This window comes from Haemaphysalis longicornis, unplaced genomic scaffold (assembly GCF_048455015.1).
Source record: "Haemaphysalis longicornis isolate Haplotype H1 unplaced genomic scaffold, Haemaphysalis longicornis Haplotype H1 scaffold_10, whole genome shotgun sequence".
Taxonomy (NCBI): Eukaryota; Metazoa; Arthropoda; class Arachnida; order Ixodida; family Ixodidae; genus Haemaphysalis; species Haemaphysalis longicornis.
Genome location: NW_027526204.1, coordinates 126186207 through 126206538, shown reverse-complemented (window position 1 = coordinate 126206538; position 20332 = coordinate 126186207). Strand labels below are relative to the sequence as shown.

At 44.8% G+C, this 20332-nt stretch overlaps 1 protein-coding gene across 1 annotated transcript; it reads left to right on the top strand.

Annotated features, from left to right (window-relative positions):
- The first annotated feature begins 2876 nt into the window (after positions 1-2876).
- On the top strand, positions 2877-18559 carry LOC144159264 (solute carrier family 22 member 4-like). The gene is made up of 8 exons (XM_077690642.1): positions 2877-3257; positions 4474-4577; positions 9053-9207; positions 11479-11647; positions 11797-12027; positions 13287-13501; positions 14994-15175; positions 16480-18559. The coding sequence occupies exons 1-8, from the start codon at positions 2877-2879 to the stop codon at positions 16633-16635; spliced, it is 1593 nt and encodes a 530-aa protein (XP_077546768.1). The 3' UTR covers positions 16636-18559.
- The last annotated feature ends 1773 nt before the right edge of the window (positions 18560-20332 follow it).

Genomic DNA, 20332 nt, shown 5'->3' with positions numbered 1-20332 from the left:
AAACTCGCTCAAACACTTTTTCTCTCTTTCCCGGTCTTGATGTTCTTTGACGGCCCGAATTACGTCATTGAGGCCATGTAGCGGCTGTTGACCGGTTTTCCTTCAGTAGCAGCAATGAACGCTTTCCGATAGCAACTATAAAAATTAAGCCACAAAAACAAAGCAGAAATGGAAGACGTATCTGGTGCAACGGAAGGCGTATCAACGGAAGAAACGGAAGGCGTATCTGGAGCAAATCACGCAGTGCCGCTGGGTGCTGGCGATAACTGTAGCTTTCGCAGTTCTCCTAGACGCGAAGGAAAGAGTGACAGCGTTTATCGAAAGTGTTACAGGGTCCCTTTAATGACACTGTGTCCCGCTTTCGAGCGTCGAAGGCCCCATCATTGGTCATAGCGAGATATGCTGTTTTTCTACGGGGAAGCAGAGAGAGGCTGAGGTACCTGCAGCAACAATGTGTCTTAAACTGCCTATTGCAAGCTGGAGGCATGGAGGTTTAGGTCCACGTTTTAAGCGTGCAGTAAAAAGGAAAGACGGGCGGGTTAATAACAGGGCATGATGAATCAAAGTACTACAGAAATACACGGGAACGTGCAGTAACGAATAAGAGAGGACGGTTTGCTTTCGCAAAGGCAACGTGTGGGTAGGACTGCAGAGTACAGAATATGGGGTACAGGGTGAGCGTTGACACATCAAACGTTATCACGGAGTGTATTTCAGTACAAAATATTACTTTTGAACTACCTAAATACACGCTGTGGCGTTTGCCCTACCTTAGGCAGCGTTTTTAAGCAACTTATTGTGGTTGGTGTTTTTTTCCTAGGTCGAGTAAGTCATTCCTAATCCACGGATTGGCTTATTAAAAAAACCGTTTTAAGTGGTACCAAGCTTTCGTACATCCCACATCAAGTTAGCCCTGTCTAAATCTTGACAAGGTTACCGCTGATCAGCGCAGTCCTTGTCGTCGTGTCTCCGTCCCTATCTTTCTTTTGTTCTGTTAACTGTATATTCTTGCCTGAGGAGGCGTGACCGCGCGCGTAGCATTTATTGCTTTCCATTTTGATCTCCTTCGCGTACATCCTTAGCGCTTACCTAGCTAAACTGGTTCGCTACAGTTCGTGCGAGAATCCTGTTCACCTTACTGTAGGAGAGGACAAGACATCCATTGTGTGATGTCATGATCACTTCGTCAAATTATGAACAGGCGTCAAAAAAACACAACATAAAATTCACGCCAAGCTGAACACCATTTTTTTCTACCTAGTGTAGCTGCAATGCGTCGCGCTGCGGCATCGGTCACCGCTTGCTCAACCGAAGTAAAATATATCGAAACGAAACCAGGCCTGCACAGAATAAATGATGAAGCAAACCGTTGAATAGTAAAAGTGAGTTTAGAAAGAATACGTATAAACAAAAAATAAGAAGTCTAAAACTTGTAAATACACGAGCAAACAACGGAAACTATCTTTGGGCACCTTGACACGTTTTATTCTGTGCACTACAGCCGAAATATCTCTGCGTCTTTCGTTCCAACTTTACCCAGTCGAACCCGGTACAGACATTCTTTAGGGCGCCATAACTCGTTTATGCGTGTAGGAGGAACGGCGGCACGATAAGTCGCCAGGCCGCTTGCGCCTTCTGTCACAGTGTCCAGGCGACAGCAGCAACTTAGCCAAGGTCTTCTTCCCTGTTCCGACCGCTTTTTATTCTGTCGCACACAACTGGCTAGCTTCCAACCGCTGTACCTGTGACAGAGCATCTCGGTTGCGGTCAGGGAAGCTGGAACGAGCAAACTCAGACAGACTCTTCACCTCTAACGGTAAGATGTTGATACTTCCTCTACAACAGTGTACATTCCGGCGACCAATTCCCGACGTCTTTCCTTCGTTTGCAAGCGTCAAAGCGGTCTCTACGGGTCGCTGAGAATGCATATTAGAAAGAGTGGGGGGGGGGGTCACGTACCGCTAAAGAGAATCGCGATTCCACCTATGCATGCGCGGGTCACTGACATTATGAGCGGGTCTTGAGGATGAAAACGATTACAATTTGTGGTGGCGTACATGCGAAAAAATTCTAGTTGTAGCCGGGCATTCGGCGACAGACGTTTCCCTCCCTCAGACATAGCTCAGGCGTGCTGTGGCCTCAAGTGGAATGCCAGATTTTATAAAGTAACCGCATAAAATGGAAAACGCGTCTGGTTCAAGTGAAGGGGCAAGCCGTGATTGATGATAACTTGTCATTAAAAATGGCTTGCTTTTGTGTACTTCGACATCTCATGTATTGCGCTGTCCGATCCGCTTTTAATGGACTGTAGCGCTAAAAGTTTGCGCTGCTACAACAGGCGAAAAGACAGAGCTGTATGGTCGCCTCACGTCTTCTCTTCTGTTTTTCGCAGAGAAGAAATGCAGCATGGTGCAACTTTGTTTATCTCGTACTATGGCATAGGTTTTGTTTAACTGGGCCACTTACCACTTTTCACTTTTTTACCACCATTCTTTTACTTTTTTACTTTTTTTACCACAATAATTACCACTATTACCTAAAGAAAAAATAGGCTGAGAGCACAGCATATTTCAAAGTGTTTGTTTTGTTACAAAGTAGCTGTCCCTTCACACAGTTGCTTGACTGCATTTCTTCTTAATGAAACATATTCATTATGAAAGCTGCTGCATAATGTAATGCGTCTACAAGTGTACGCTGTTACAATAACCATTCCCATAATCTTAATCTCCCGCAACCGAATTGAATCGCTTGTTTTCTCAGAGGAAGGCAGTTTTTCAAGTAACCGCTTTTTAGTGACTATTCATTCTACTTTGATTTCTTTTCAGTCACTCCACAGCGTGCGAACATCATTGCTTTGTAAGCGCACATTACCAAACATGCAAGAAATAAGCGACGTCCTTGGGCCACCCCGTCTCTACCATTTTGCCGTCTTGGCGCTGATATTTGTGCGCGCGTTTCCGTCGTCATGGACACAGTTTACGGCAGTCTTCATCGCAACGGACGTGGAACACTGGTGTTCCAAACCGCACCACTCGTCTCTCACGAACTGGACGGAAGAGCAGTGGAAGGAACATGCCATCCCAACAGTTAACAACTCTTCGCTTTCGTCTGTACCCGTGTTCCATTCCTGCAGGATGTTTCCTCTCGTGGAGTCTTCTGACAACGGTTCAGATGTGACCTTTGACCACTCCAGGACAGTGCCGTGTGAAGAGTGGAGTTACAACGAGTCCTCGTCTGAATCATCAGCTGTGCCTGAGGTCAGACATAAACTTGTTAACAATACAAACTATACGTTCATTTTGCTTTGCTTTTGCTTAGGGAGTAAAACACTTCTATTCATGGAGAGATGGTTAGCGGCTGTCTTGAGTTAGTGGCGTGCTCAGTTCTTGTAGTAGTAGTAGTAGTAGTAGTAGTAGTAGTAGTAGTAGTAGTAGTAGTAGTAGTAGTAGTAGTAGTAGTAGTAGTAGTAGTAGTAGTAGTAGTAGTAGTAGCCGCACCAGCAGCAGCAGCAGCAGCATCAGCATCAGCAGCAGCCGTAGTGGCAGTAGCAGTCGCAGTAGAGTCGTATGTCGGTGTTACAGTGCAATGGTATCTGAGACAAAAGATCGCCAAAACTTTGTTAGGTGGTGCTTTAAGCGACTAATAATTGATACCTAAAGCGAGTAAGCTCTTAGTGTGGCTGGTCAGAGCAGCATTAAGGCATGCTACACGCAATATTGGTTAAGCAATGCAGTCACGCAGAAGTCGGAGCAGTCATGTTGTCTGCAAAGTGCGAAATGCGCTGACGTAAAGTGTGTTTCATGATTTACCTTTCTGTGAAGTAACTCCGCCATGTTTCTGAACGACCCATTCTTCGATGGTAATTGCCGTGTCGACGTATCCTTTAAAGGAGCCATGAAGACAAAATACAAGTTGGGTTTCTTATAAAGACTGCTCTGTCCTGATAATAATGATACCGATTTCCTTGCAAACTTCGAAAAAATAACGGAGATATTAAAGAAAACGTGTGGAGCAGTGGCGACTCGCTAGCCAGTTTCCGGCAACTTTTCTATGACGTCTCAGAATCTTGTTTGGGCGATTGACGGCGGCCGTACTAATCAATCGGCTCGACACATGGATGGACGATTGTAGTGGGGCTGCTAGTTCCGTTTGATCGAATCACATGAATGCTAACTTGCAGTTAACACACTTAAAATAATGTTTTTTTTACTGGTCCATATGACGTCACTTGCGCCAATAACACGTTACTGTGGCGCGAAATTTGAAAGTTCTTAAGTATTTCTTGCGTTTTCATAGGTTAAAAACGTCTTTCGTGGCCGGAATGGAGCTGAGTGAGGTAGTGAAGCCTAGCAATTTAAAGTTAAACGAAGTTGTATTTTGTCTTCATGGACCGTTTAAGCATGCAGCGTTCCCCATTCGATGCTCCAGACTCTAACGGAATGCAAAGCCTCCTTTTAACTCTTCCTGTTTCAGTGGGATCTCGTGTGTCAACATGAGTGGCAGCGCTCGATGATGACAAGCGTTGTCTTCTTCGGCTCCTTGGTGGGAGCGCTCCTCATGGGGCATCTGTCTGACAGGTATGGCTGGTACGGACGTCTTAACGAGTGAAACATGGAGGGCTGTCTAAACGCGAACATAGGTGTCAAAGCTTCAGTGGTTAGCTGCTATTCCAATGCTAACACCCGCCGCAGTGGCTCAGTGGCTAAGGCGTTGCGCTGCTGAGCACGAGGTCGCGGGTTCGATTCCCGGCCGCGGTGGCCGCTTTTCTGATGGAGGCGAAAAGCAAAAACGCCCGTGTGTACGAGATTTCGGCGCACGTTAAAGATCCCCAGGTGGTCAAAATTAATCCGGAGCCCTCCACTACGGCGCGCCTCATCGCCTGCGTTGCGTCGGCGCGTTAAACCCCACAATCAATCAATATTCCAATGCTAACGAATAAACACCAAAGATGTAGTTTTAAAGGGACCCTGCAACACTTCCGATAAGCGCTTTCACGCTTTACTTCGCGTCTGGAACCACAAGGAAAGCTATAGTTATCGCAAGCACGGAGCGGCACTGCGTGATTCGCTCGTCGCACTAGATACGCCTTCCATTTCTGCTTTGTTTTTGTGGCTTTTTTTAAAGTTGCTATTGAAAAGCATTCATTGCTGCAACTAAAGGAAAACCGGCCAACAGTTGCTACATGGCCTTAGTGACGTAATTCGAGCGTCGAAGAACGTCCAGACCGGGAAAGCGAGAAAAATCTTTTGAGCGAGTTTACAAGTTATCTGATGGTCATAGAGCAGTAATTTTTGGCTGAGGCGCTTTGCCACCCCCTAATCTAAGTACTGGATGTGTTGGGTGACTGCGTTCTGCAAGCACTTAGGATTAAAAAAAAAAAGTTGAAAAAGCGTTGCAGGGTCCCTTTAACAGGTATACGCAAGGTGTGACACAAACGCGTTGTAGGTAGTCACATTCAAGTGTCTACAATTAGGATGTTTTTATTCGGTGATTAGTCACAAAAGAAAATACATCATGCGTAGTAACCCCTTGTATTTCATATTAAAACAACCTGTATTTAGGTAAAAAATTCCGTCTTTTATTGTCTTTTTGGTACTTCGCCTTTGTTTCGCACGACTGTGCGATTACAAAATTTACCCTTTGATAAAAGTTGCCGGTTTTAACGAATTATTGGTACTAGACGAAGCGGTCGACACGCCAAAGTGTTAAATTAGACAACTTCGTGTCGAAATTCTCCTCAAGGGGAAATTGTTTTGCAGCTGCGGGTACGCTGAAGGCAGCTACACTGGTGATACAAAACATGCAAATGCGTAATTCAAAACGAGGCGTACGTAAGCATCGTACACTGCCCACGCACAAGCTGTCCAGGCTTACAGATGTTTGGATGGGTGTAAGAACTATTTTTTTGCATCTCGCATTAATTACTAAGTTGGCCGAGTGGATAAGAACACAAAATGCACTTACAAGGCAGGAAAGGCAGTTTGTTTTGGAAGTTTCATACTGCAAACATTAGGAAAAATCGAGAGAAGGTAGATTAGGCAAATGAGATCAAATCCTCGTGAAATGAAGGTTCTATCACGACAGGCGCTGCGGCAGGGTCCTCCCTGATGTACCATTATTAGGCTATACACAATGTAATGTAATAAATCACTGCAGATGCAACCAAACGTTTTTTGATCGCTTTGTTGGCCTTCAGACCCACAGATAACATTTACGAAGGTCGATAGATGGGAATAATTTTACTCAGTTCTTTTAAATAAAGGTTAGCAAGTCAACTACCCAATTTTAACCCTCACAACAACATAAACATTTCGGCGAGGTGAATTTTGTTCATAGTGGTATGAAACACCATGGACAAACGAAGGATTGAAAAATGTGCGCAGAACGGGCGCTCACTCTCAACTGAAATATATTAAAAGGACCAGGGTACACTCGAGTACACTCCTAGAAAGAAGGATAAAAAAATCAAAATAGATTAAGCTGGTGACCTTAACCTCGAAAATTGCTCTTCGCTTTCCCCTTCGTTACCGACGACCTGTTTTATCCCTACTTTACGATAAGTTGAATCAGAATATAAATAGGTGCGTTAATGAAGCTCACGATAAACAGGCCTTTCGAACGAACTGCGGTAATACTGCTGAAGGGCTTCTAGGGCTCCTGAGTTTTCACATGTGTTCCGGAGAGACCGAAAAACCTGCACATTCAGAAATTAGTGTTTGCATTGGATCTTGTGCCGCGCTTGTCATAGAATATTGTCCGAGTTACGTGGATAGAATTGCAAACATTTTGGCGGGACCGAACACTGCTACTTCTCAGTGTTAAGACGACTCCTTAATTTTCTGAAATGGAGTTTAGTTCGGCTGGTACGTGACAAAAATTATTGAAGCCTTCAAAAAGAACAAATTCGGGCTAAGTACCATAAAGAACAAAAGCCTTGGACCTCAATCTGAAGTTTAAGGAGGGTCAAGCCCGTTGTCTCTTAAGTCCGTGGTCATCGTAACCACGTGAGAATCAGGGATAAGCCCATCAAAACTCGTAAAGGAACAATACAGATATGAACACACTCCAATCTGCCTTAACGAAATCACGTGTGGATCAGTTTGGGGACAATTTAAAGTCCGGGTACCTAGTCGCAAAGCAGCCGGTTACTTCAATATTGGCCAGTTGTACGAAATGCTTGGAAATAAGTCCAAAAATAATCGAGCTGACACTGTTATAGAAAAGGCTAAGAATAAGCGTACAGCCATTCCTTGTGTGCATTGCATTTCCCACGTCCTGAGGAAGGTAGCAAAAACATACGGTGAGAATGCTCCTTTACAGCTCGGTCGTGTGTGTCCTGTCATACAGAGAAAGACTGATACCACCCTAGAGAAATCAAAGCCAGGTTGCCGTACTAACCGCTCTTCCAACTACAGTAGACTCGCGATAATTCAAACTCTGATAATTCTAACTTTCGGTTAATTCAACAAGTTTTGAAATTTTGGTTAACCCGCTATGTTTTCAATGTATTCTAATCCCGCTGAATTCAAACTGCTTCATAGCATAAATTTGGTAAATTCGTACTTTTTGCTCTACCATGCCGGAAAATATCTACTACATTTGCCGCTTATATTGCTGCACATTTGCAACACGTGTCAGAGGAATGAACTGGCTGCCGTTGCTGGCATCGAAAACTGTTCCGAACTCTTATGCAAAGACAAAGGAGCCATGCATTCGTAATCTTTTTCAAAGTGTGCATATCACTTCAGTACTGTGTGGGAGCTTGCTATTAATAAATATGTGAGGGTTTCATTACAAAACAAGTTGGTGTGTTGCCCCGAGTCGTATTTATGAAAACTTCTGATAATTCAAACTTCTGATTATTCAAGCAAAACACTGGGGTCCCTTCGAGTTGGAATTATCGCGAGTATACTGTATATTCCTTACCGCACAGGCGTTTTGTACCGTGTTCCGGATCCTCCATCGAGGGAAAATGTACATTGGCCGATCGGGTCGTTGTGCCTACACCTGCTTATCAGGATTTACAAGCTGTCGTTGTGCGCTAAAATTCGCCCCTATTCCATAATGTGAACGTGGTTAGATAGCAAAGCTGAACAATTGCCCACAACGCAGCACGACATTGACCGAGGTGCGGTACAAAGTAGTGCCCGAAACCCCACACCCTTGGTAACTGTCGATGGAGCATACTCCTTATTTATTAGCCTAATGAAACTCACGAGAAGAGTTTCAGTCGAGCATACAGTCACGGGGCTGCCCTTTCGTTACCGTAGAAGCATACATATTGGCAGCACATGACAATATGACAATGTTTACAACTTCACTGTCACCTGCCTAGTTATTAACACTAAATAAACTATGGCGTGACGACAGTCTTCTTAGCGGCTAATTCTCATATTATGCTTTTCTAGAACGTTTTATGAAACGAGAGTTGCAGCCGTTTTGTGCAGAGCATTCATGATAAAACTGGCTTTTCCGCAAGGAGTTTTTGTCCCTGATACACAAGTAAGCCACCCAGGATGTCCCCCGGGGAACGCGAGCGGCGGATGCATACACGATAAGAGGTAAACAGCTTCGCCGTAAAAGTAATGTACCTTTCTCCTTATCTGCCCACTGTCGCGCATGTGGCTACCTGCCTGGTTTTGTTGCCTGCGATGTTTTATTTACACAGGGTTTAGCAGACACGCAAAGATGTTTAGTCTTATCACATCTACTACACTGTAGGCGCCTTCTCATGGCCGCTTTCTACAACGTTGTTCGAAGCGGAAAAAGCTTTTCTTGGTGCTTCCTGGCAATGTGTACAATTAGTTCGCCTTTTCAACATATTATTTTTTATCCTGACATTTTTGTTTCGCCTCCACCCTAGCGTCTGTGTAGGATATATAATCCTTCCAATAAAATTTCACTTGTGAGCATATGCTCATCCTGCGCACTTTGTTATCAGTTGCAAGTCGGCCTGTGCTGTTCCGTACTGCGATAAACAGAAGCTGTGAATGCAGTAAGCCCCGAAAAGAGTGTTTTCGCATGCCTTCTCATGTTTCAACGTCTCTCGCAGGTTCGGTCGTCGCGCGGTGTTTTTCGGCTCCGTGTTCTGCGTTGCACTTTTCGGTGCTGTGAGTGCATTGTCCGCCTCAGTTCATTTGTACAACGCCCTGCGGTTCTTCACGTGCATAGGCATTGCAGGAACACAGACAAGTTCGGTGGCCTTGAGTAAGTGTTAAACGCGTCTCCACTTCTTCCTAACTCAACGCACACGGCACAGGTACAGTTCAGCCGCCTTCATAAATGTCACTTGTTTACTGTCCTCAAATGATTCATTGCCTATATGAGGGAGTGAGTAAAACGCTTACTGGAGCCGAGGAAAAATAATTAAAGAAAATCCCGGGCCATCTCCACTAACGTGAAGCCTAGGGATGGGTGACGCATGCAGCGTATAAGTGTATTCTTGGCGCATTGGCACTTTTGAACACGCGGATGAAAAAGTTGGGGGTAGAAGTATACAGCTTTGCCGTAAAGGTCTCTTGTCCTTGAAGCACATAGTTCTCTAGTGGGAGGCGTAAACGAGTGTCCCGGTGTTTTAGTACCGTGATTACATGAGATGACGATTACGACGACGACAAGAGACGCCAAAACGACCAGCCCCTAAGTGGCGTCGCCGCAAAAAAACAGAAGTGTGGATGGCCTCTTCTTAATCCCAAAAGCTGCGAGCTGTCGCCGCTGCTCAGGCCCGTCAGATCAAGTGTTCTTAAAATTCAGGTCCTGAAATGGCCCGATCGCAATCCCACTGATCTGGAGACAGGGAAGGAAGGGGGGCGTTGGGTGCTGGGGGAGTTCTACAGAAGGTGGTGCGGATGGGAAATATGATGAACTAGATAGATACAAAGAAAAGTTGCCAAATCAACAAGAAATAAATGAAATTTCATGTAGTATACAGTAATGATTAGACAACACAGCCACGCTTTGGGCGTTCACTGACTACACCTTTATTAGAGTTTAGGGAACTTTTTGGCTGCCATTCTGGCCAAAAGGGAGAAAGGGAATCTTTATTAGATGGAGGGAATTTAAGAGTCGTGGAATAAAAAGGAAAATGAATGTAAGCACACCAAACCTCGCATCATTTATCACATTTTTTAAAGTTCTCTAAACACTTCCTCGGATTTGTGTTCAAATATCCGAAGTAATGTTCCTGCAAGCCTAAAGCGCCCAAGACAGCTTCCAATCCTGTTCATGAAGCAAGAGGGAGAGTATAGAAAAGGGTGTTCAATGCGAAAGAGTTAGTAAAGCGTGAAGTGGCAGAGGCTGAAGGGCTGAAGCCTGTTCGCTTGTATTCCTGTGCAATATACAAAAAAGTTATTCGGGTGCGCCTTAGTCCGCGTGCTGTCAACAAGGGATGGCGCCAGCAGTCCTGGGCTAAGCTAAAATTACCCAAATTGCCCAATAATGTCTCGTTATTCTTCATGCGCGAAGTTTGAACTTACAGCTTTAAAATGCAAAATAAATGCTCTTTAAAACAAAACAAGAAATTTATAGTCAAGTGTTGCGGAGCGGTAGTCGTAAAATTTATTCCCTGCTGAAACTCTGATTCTCAGAACGGCCTCTGCGCCTGGAAGGAAAGCTACCTCAAGAAGACATAACTGGCGCTAGGTAATGCCCAACACCGGGCAGTAATCCACGTAGAGGTCCATGGGCTGCAAAAAGAGAATGCAGGAAAATTTGCAGGGAATTCTTGAGAAACCTTCGGTGGAAAGTTGATAACATTAGGAAATTTCTGAACCTAGAAATTGGAATTTTTCAACCGAGTACGGAACATCAGTGATTAAAATAATGCAACAATCCGAGGTCCCTAGTATATCATAACCTCCTATGCGTAGCGAGAAGCTACCGTTTAGAGTGAGGTATGGGTGCGGTATAGCAGGTGAAAACTGGTGGGTTGGGATATAAAATGTGGGAGAGTGTCCCGGACTGTTTTTGCTAAATTCAGTGGGTATTTTTAGAATGTTGAAGTCTACAATGTCAAAAGTCCACTTATTCTCCTTGATTTTACGTCGTCCTATTTGTAGCAGCCTCGCTAAACATTCTCCTTTAAAGGCGCCCCCAATGAAACGAAGAGCTCCAGTCTTGTTTTGTATCTTATGGTTTCATCTTTTCTTCAAGCTAGAGTGAATCATCTCTAAAACACTAAGATTAAAACAATTGAAAGAGTAAACAGCAAATGCAAAATAAATGTATAATTATATAACGTTTTTTTCCATCGTTGTTAGTTAGGACGTCAGTATTCGAGAAGACGCTCTGATAATCGACAATTGTTTGATGTCTATGTTTTTTTCCTTTACTTGAACAAAACACCGGATCGTGGAGAAGACACTCCGTCAATCTCAAACCACAGAAGCTAGGATATATTTTAAGCTTTTCTCATACAGTTTCTTTTTTTAAAATATACTCCCAGAGAACGCGGTAACAAATGTACGCTATTGCGCGCAGTTGCCGAGATCCTCGACCCCCGCTACCGGACGTTCCTCAACCTGGGCTACACAGCAGGATTTGCAATACCGACCCTGCTTTTGCCCGGAGTTGCCTACGTCCTGGGCAACTGGAAGCTCCTGCAGCTGGTCTCGGCACTCAGCGTATTAGCCTGCCTGCCATTCATGCTGTGAGCTTGCCTAAAGTTTTTGTGGAAAAAGGTTTTAGGGAGTGACGGGGCGATTGATTGGAAAACACGCCGGTGAGATAGAATATTGTGTCGTGACATCAAAGCGCCTTAGATATTCAATGAATTTCAGAAACAACCTATTTCCCCAGTGTGATTCAAGAATCCCCACGCTGGCTCATCACCACAAACCAAGAAGAGAAGGCGGAGCGTGCCATCTATAAGATACTCAAGATGAATCGGCGCGTAGTACCCGACTTGAAGTCCGTCGTTCATGGTCTTGTGGTGGAAGTTCGAGAGTCCTCTACTCTGGCCGTTGGTCCTCTCGAGATATTCAAGCACCGAATAATTAGGAGGAACATGGTACTTCTTTTTGTCGTCTGGTAAGTCAATATGTCCACACATGATGCCGATTTCTATTTCATTCGAAGTTTAGTAAACTGTAGTACCGGATGTGCAAGTAAACATCAGCGAACTTTAAGAAACTGCAAGGTAGGCAGTCGGGAAAGTATCATAATTAGTCGAAATGATTGAAATGGGGGTCCGTAAACTTTATTTTTGTGCTTACACTGCAACGTTATACCTACTGTCACACTGGCAATCTCTTACTTATGCTATATGTATATTTTTGGTTTAATAAAAATTATTCTCCCCATTTGAAGAAGCAAATTGAAAAAAAAAAAATTCGCCAGAACGTGAAGTTTGCAAGCATTATTTTATACCTGCAACAAGCATATTGAAGTGATAAGAAATGAAACCAGCTTGAGGTTTGATAGTTTGTTTATGCTTGTTTTCAGCCTAATACTAATAATATTTGTGCATTTATTGTTGTATATACACATTTCTTATGCATATTTGTTTGAGCATTCATTTGACAATGAACTTAAAACAGCTTTTTGTTGTACACTTAGAATTAGATTGACGGGATCTTCGAATTGATCAATTATTCAACTCCTCATGTGGTTATAATGAAAATGTCAATAGATCTGTAATTGTTTCAAGAAGCTAGAACGCAACTGCTTCTTTATCAAAGGGAGCATGGCTGCGGACCACGATTACTTTACGGGCTGTCCTTACAATGACATCGACTGTGGTAAAACTACAGTTGACCTTTTTACCGAAAAAGCTATCTACAGCATACCATGCTGAAATGCTCCGCCTTACTAAGCAAGCTACCAAGCAGGTAAGCCAGCGTGGTATCAAACAGGCATGAAAAAAAGCATTGCTAGCATAGTGTGCGTATTTTATATTAATTCTTGACCAATCAAGCCAAAAATAGTGTGGGTCTTTAAGTGGGATTATACCTGGACCGCTTTTTACACCAAACGAACATGCAGAGTTACGGAGCAACCGCCTGTACCCAAGCCGTTTCTGGTGGTGAATCTTTCCTCATCCTTGACTGTATAATTATTTAAGGCGAGTTTATTGAACTCATATCGTTTATTCTTATAAGGGGACTAGTTCTGGCCAAGTGGGTATCTGAGCCCCGCCTTAGAACCCGTAAGGCCTGTGCTTGATCCTCAGTCCTGACAAGAAGTGTCGCAATTGGGGAAACGTACTTGGGGTTACCTGGTTGTGCGAAAAGCAACGGCTTAAGTGGAGCATCGATGGCATCCACACGTTGCCTTGTGTACATGCGCAGGTTCTGCGACAACTTTATCATGTTCGCCGTCGTTTTGGGCTCTGCCGACATCAAGGGCAGCAGTTACGTCAACTTCGCCGTCTCAACGGCCGCGGAGATACCCGCTGCATTTGTGGGCCTCGGGTTGGTCTACTACTGCCGCCGGAGACCTTCCCAGGTGGCCGCCCTTCTCCTCGCCGCAACAGCAGCAGTCGCAGCTCAATTCTCCTACAGCGGTGAGCATTTAGAGAGGTTTTCTTACTTGTGTATGTTAGCGCTTGTCACGTTACGTTGACTTTTTAGCATGATGACGTGGACTTGTTTGAACTTAGCCTTCTAAGTAGACCGTCTGACTCAGAAGAAATAGAGAGTAGCAGGACATGATTACTTGCAAGTAGAACTAAGCCCACTAAACCGTGAGGTAACCCGGGGGGGGGGGGTGTAGAATCGATCTAACTGGTATAGATAAAATAAGTGCTTGATAGTTTATTTTCATGTGCTGATTTTGAAGCGTTCTTAGTTCCGGGACCAATGGCAGCAGCTTCATCTCCGCACCGTCTACACAAGATCTTGCTGAGTCTTGTAAACGAGGTCATCAGGCCACTACTCGTAGGAAGAGGCGATCTTTGTATGGCACAAGGTGCTGCGTAAAGGGCAAAAATTACAGGTAGATGGAAATAGGATGGGATAGTGCTAAGAAATAAGGCCCAAAGAAATCTGACCGCTTTTTCGAAGGGTTTTCGCCACCGATGAGAGGTATGTCCTGGTTAAACTATTCTTTGGATATCGGGTCGACCCGATGTTTTGGGTATCTCTTTGTAATGGGCAGCTCTTTGTTTTATAGTGACCATGCCGTAATGAATTATTTTCTTAGCTGAACGCTTCTACACTTTTCTGGCCAGCCGGCGAATGGGCGAAGAGGTTGCTTTACGTTACTGGAAGGTTTTATCGTAATTTGCAAATCATGTAGTTCTGTGTCCATACTACGTCGAATAAGGCAGCGTTAGGCAAGCAGGTTCAGTTTAAAGCGACCATAAAGACAACCTACAGCTTAATTGTATTGAAAGGATTGCTTCGTCGGAACGACCCTCATACCAACTCCAACGCGAACTTCAATTAAACCCTTATAAGGACACAAAGAGATGTGTTACTGTTTTCGCCTTCTGTTGCTCTTGCTCTAAAGCTACTTGCGGCTGCTGGCGACGTTTCCATTTAGCTGTGATCACGTAATTTCGGGTCACGCTTCGCAGGCATGGTCAGCGATGGCACTGTAATACTTAACATAAAAAAGCCTACACTGTAAGATGATTTACCCCTTAAGGGTCAAATCACTCTTATAAATAAAACCTTTATGCCCTATCAAGAAAAAGAAAGGAAAACAGCCTTTATGATGTTTTTTCGGTTATAACACCGTTACAACCGAGCAAAAACACAAGAATCCACCTTTCTAAAGGGCGTGTTATCGCTACTTACACCCTGTCAAAGGGTGTATTTATTTGCTTTTTGATGGGGTGTAAGGGTGTTGGTTACAGATAGGAAGGGTGTAAATCGATTTACAGTGCAGGGAAGTAACGCTTTCCGTTAAAATGTTCCTCCTGTGTACCTTACGAGGATCGCGATACTTCACTACAAAAGTACCATTTGAGTGCCATCAACAACCGCCTACTGCATGGAGCGGATGGCATTTAGGAAAGAGTTACTAAGCCTGGAGTTGCTTGTTGTGTGCAGGCATCCCCTACCTGAGTTTATCCATGTCCATGGCGGGCCGTTTCTTCCTCGTCCTGTCTGGCTCGGTGAAGTGGGTGTGGACCACAGAGCTGTTCCCCACGGCCGCTCGCGGGTTTGGTTTTGCCGCATGTTTCACCATGGGCCGCATTGGTGGCATACTGGCTCCATTCATTAGCCACTTGGTGAGTAAAAGCGCAGTAATGGCCTCTCGGAGGCCCACACGCCTGGATTTTTACTGGTAGGGCTGAGATCACTTCTGCCAACGCATCTTGAATTTACCGCACTTGCGAGCAGGGTTGCCAGGTCTGGCGATTTGTCGTCATACTAGGGACTTTGCCGGACTCGTGGCGACGAAAATGTCTCTGTTGCGATTCGGTTACTCCCTAGCTGCTTTGAGCGTTGATAATTTTCTATATTTTCGGGCTCTTCCGATGCCCAACTTTCCAAAGAGCGGCTTTTTATGATCTTTCAGTGCATTTAGGCCGTAGAGACAAACCAAACAAAGATAACAGAACAAAGTTAAGAAGAACTTGTTGTTGGGCGACTTGGTGCATCTTGGTGAAAAAACACGGGCTTTGCGCGAAACTGACAACGCATACAGGCATTACGGGGTGAGCCCTTGTTTACTTACCAAGACCAGAAGAAACCTTTAATCATAAAACGTTTATGTGTGAAAGTCCACAATAGGAACCAACAAATCAGTCACTGAAACATACCACAGTAAAGCGCTACTTGCCGGAACCAACGGAAATTCGCCTTGCTCATTTTAATATGCTTCACTTGCTATCGTATGAACAGCGTTCAACCCGTAAAGCAACGCTATCGTTTGAAAGTGTAATGCTTCGGTAGCTTACAAGAGCTTGAGATGTCATGTAGATGGGTCGGAAGTGTACGTAAACAGGCAGTGAAAGCGGTAAAACATATTCTGCAGCAAACACCCATTCCAAGTTATTCAATTCTTTGAATGCTTCACCTAAACCGGCATATTTTACCTTTTTTTGCAGACAGTAATCAACCACTGTCGCGTTCTCGCACCACAGAAAACGAATAAATTTTTAATATGGTTTCGCCAATGTAATCAAAAAGTACTTACTAGCATCGCTTTGCTGAAAATGGCGACGTTGTCTGACCCCTTTTCAAACATTCAGTTTAAGGTGGCGACTTTTTTGGCTACTTTCGGCAATTTCCCGGCAACGTTTCCTTCTGAGTACCTAGCAACCCTGCTTGAGAGTGACTTTCAGATAACTTTTGTGACAGTGACGCCTTATCAGAGAGCTGTAAAATATTGAACAGGGAAGAAAGAATTCGACAACCTCTTCACTGCTAATGTGTGCGCCACGTAGATTTCACGTTCCCTGTCACAATTAAGAGAAAATCGGAACACCTTGTTTTAAAATTTTAGGAGAATGATAAGAAGCGTGCTTCATCGAAGGCTTAACTCGGAACAACGCGTATTAACTCATGAATATTTTTTCACGTCCTCCAGAACAAGCACGCCCCCCTGACAGTTTCCTCTGCACTGCTTGCACTGGCTGGCATTGCGGGTGCAGCGACGGCCGCGATGTTACCGGAGACTCGAGGTGTTGAACTGCCGGACACGTTCATGGAAGCTGAAAGCATCGCATTGAAGCGAACGAAGTGAAGATCTTTGAACACATGCTGACTTGGGTTTATATGGTATCATCCGAAGTGATGTGATCCCTGTTGGTCTCTTCATTCGCGTCTGCAGGGCTGTATCTCTGCTGCATTATTACATGTGCCGGCTGTTGATGTGTACAGAAGCGCCTGTTGCTCAATCGTATAAATACGGGAGGAATGGACTTTATCAATCGGAGATCTGTAGGTCGAGCATTTTTGTCTGTCTGGTGGAGGTCGTGCGTCCCGCAGGGATAGGAACAAATGTTGATGACGGTGATGATTAGAGGTCCTCCCTTTGTATTGGGATGTCAGTTGTCACCAACCGACTCGCCTGTGTTATTCTACTTAGTTGCACTTCCCTTAACTTACCTAATTTGTTAGCCCCCTCCCCCCACTTTTAAACTCCCATCGCTCTCCTCCTTCCTGCCCTTGCGCACCTGTTTACCTCCCCTCTTCTGTTAAAAATTCTAATTCATTATATTACCCTTCCTACGTCCCACTCTCTTCCCTACTTTTGTTCCACCTACACTCCAGCCGCCTTTTCGCCATATCTAAGCCCTGAAGGTCTCCAGACACACCTGCGGCCTCTATCGGTGGGTCTGAGAACCGCCTCTCAGAAACGTTTTGCCAGACCCACAGATAAAGGGTACAGTGCTCTCGCAGAGCGAGTTCCTCCCTTCCCGCTAGGGGAGGGAGAGGTAGGGGAGACAGCCTTCCGCTGATGTCGTTTAGGTGCAGATTTTTTTTGCCAATCATAATTTGTGAGGTGACTGCGCTGCCGTTCTCCGGCGAGCGCCCGTTGACGCTCGAGTTGGCAGAAGAGAACCACAGCTCCACTGTTTCAGCCAATTTCACAATGGGTAGAACATGGTTTCATTTTTGCGTGTACCCTTTCTAAAGTTGAAGTCTTTTATGGCCCATTGTGCGAAGATCCGGTGACCGACGCGCCTGAGGCAGCACCCAGAGAGGAAACAGTTCGGTGAAATAGATGATTCATGCGGCTAGCATAAAAGAGCGGCTCTGTTTTAAATATCCCTACACCAAGCTGCTTCCTATGTAAGACCTATTGCTTCTTCAAACATACGTTGGAACGATGGTAGATTACCTTTTGTTTTGTAATGTAAATACTACAAATTTCATCCGTTCGTTGTTCTGATACCTGCAACAACGCAATGCGCATTTCCATGTAAGCCATACATGACTACTTTTGGCGAATTCGTATCAGGTTTTCATGTTGTTGAATTCATATCTATGCAAAGCGAGGCAATGTACAAGCACCGCTTCTCTATTGCAAAAGGGTCTATTATTAAGCGAACTATTAATCGATGCAAGATTACCGGGAAGCCATCCGATGAGGGTGTGCGGCTAAGACCTTATGCTGCTCAGCACAAGTACGCAGGCTCAATCCCTGCTTCAGTGGCCATGTCTTTTGATGACGGCGAAAAAATAAAAAAATTCTGTGGTTGATTTCCCTTTCATAGGAATAGGTAAAACACCAAAGTGAAATGTGCAGCGAAATCTGTAGCTGAGCATGATTTGCGGTTCGGCGGCTGTCTTGTGGGTGAGCTTGGCGAGCGACGTCCTGCTGGCGGGTTGCTTTGGCAAAGGTATACTTGCGTCATTTCCATGACGGAAATGACTTCAGTGAAATCTTGGTGCACCCCGGCATAAAACACTTTCATGTTAAAATATAAGCCCCGAAAACTTACAACCGTAAGTATAACGTACTGATGATGATGATTGCTATTGGTTTCCACTTTGTAGCGGGGTGATGACATGTCATCTTACCAAAAGAGACTAATATACCCACGTTGTACTCTTTAGTACTAAGGTTGCTTTCCCGCAAGAAGCCTCTGTGCAGGGAAGCACCCTTGACAGGCCGCTTGCTTCGTTCTACTAGCGTCACTTCTGTGACGGATATGACGTATGTGAAATCTTCGTGAATCCCGGAATAAAGCACTTTCGTGTTAAAAGAACCGTGTTTGAAGATTTTGGGGCGCGTTTAGTATTCCCAGCTAGCATGAATTCAGGCATAACCATCTACTACGGCACGCCTGAATAAACCCCGAAATAAAGTTCAAATGCGCGCGGTGTAAAAAAAATGCGCAGTTACCAAAACTACCCAGTAGTTCAGTGCCGATATTCCTCGTTATATGCAATTTTCTGGACAATCAAAGCCTGCCAACGTGCTCGAGTGCCAGCGGTTCTACATCCGGTTGATGAACGCAGCATAGTAGGTAATGAAAGTAACGTAATAATAAGGATAAAAGTAGAGGGTCGAAGCGTCACCCAGAAAAAGGGAAACATGGTAGACCAGTAGTTCTTGCCGTCAAATATTTCTTTTGTGTCATTTTGACATATACCTTCAGGGATGTTTTAATAATGGACCCAAGTTCGTCATGATGTTATATCGGACTGGCGAACCAAGCAGTACAGATTAAAAAAATCTAGAGCCCGGAAAACTTTCGGGCAGCATTGCGTGCGTGTGGTTGGACAGGCCAAACACTAGTATGATCTAGAGCCGCGAGTTTCAATGTGTAGCGTAGATGTTAAAGCATGGGCCAAAAGAATGATTCCGCGGATATTAAAACATCACGAGCACCTTTTTAAAACGCAAGCGATTCGTAATGATGTGAATATCGTGGAACAACTGAATGACCATAGGGATTGATGTAGCCCTTGTATAACGAACCGTTGGTCAACCACAATCGGTCTTAAACTTTGAAGCAAAAACGAATACAGTTGAACACGGATACATCCAACACGGATATATCGAATTATTGTATATATCGAACAGTGCAAACATCCCCTCGAAAATCCCATGCAAAAGTATAGGGCTGTTGTGCGCGTGTATCGAACTCCTGATCACGGGCAAATTCGATATATCGAATTCCGCGCCGAATGTGCCCCTGAAAGTTTGCTTCCTCTGATGGGGTGGAGTTGATGATAATGTTGACTCATCACAGGAGCTGCCTGACTTGGTGAGACAGAGGCGGCGTCCGCGGCATTATGTCGCTTCGATGGCCTTCAACAGCTGTTTTCACGCTAGCACGAGGGGCAGCTCCATGATAGTTAGAACGCGGATAGTCGTTGGGGCGAAAGGACATAAAGGAGCAAAAGAAATTGACCCGGGGCATTATTTTTCTGTGGTTGAGCTGTTTGGTGGCTCGTGCTGGGGGACCGCTGCGGCGTTGTATGTTTGTTTTGTCCAAGGCATTCATTTCGGAGCAACGAAGGTGGGAATTCGTCGGGTGCAGGCTGCTGAAAAGGTGTTGGTTGAAAAGGCGTTCGGAATTCCTCGCAGTAGTTTTGAGGGCGATGCACGCATCAACGCTGACGTAAAGGCGAATGCAGCACAACCCGCCCCTGCTATTCCGGAGCGTGTCGGGTGCAAAGCGACTTCCTTGCACGCCTCCAGATGGGGGAGCTGTTCGGTTCGGATACTGAAGATAACGGCACTCAATGCCTGACAACGTTCCCAACCGCCTACTGCAGCCGAGGTGACGTCAACGTTATTCGCCGCTGTTGTGGCACAGTGTACAGCGTTGATTTTTTTATTTGTGCGTGTTTGTAATCTTGAAGACAATTTGGCGAACTTTACGACGCAGAAGAAAAAACAAGCGAAGCTCAAAGACATTTCAATGATAAATAAAGTGTGTTGGTCATCATGCTGCGATTCGGATTTTCCGTGCTTTGAGGGT

Coding starts and splice junctions, on each gene's coding strand:
- LOC144159264 (XM_077690642.1), top strand. CDS start 2,877: ATGCAAGAAATAAGCGACGTCCTTGGGCCACCCCGTCTCTACCATTTT. Junction 3,258..4,473: donor AATCATCAGCTGTGCCTGAG/GTCAGACATAAA, acceptor TTCCTGTTTCAG/TGGGATCTCGTGTGTCAACA. Junction 13,502..14,993: donor AGCTCAATTCTCCTACAGCG/GTGAGCATTTAG, acceptor TGTTGTGTGCAG/GCATCCCCTACCTGAGTTTA.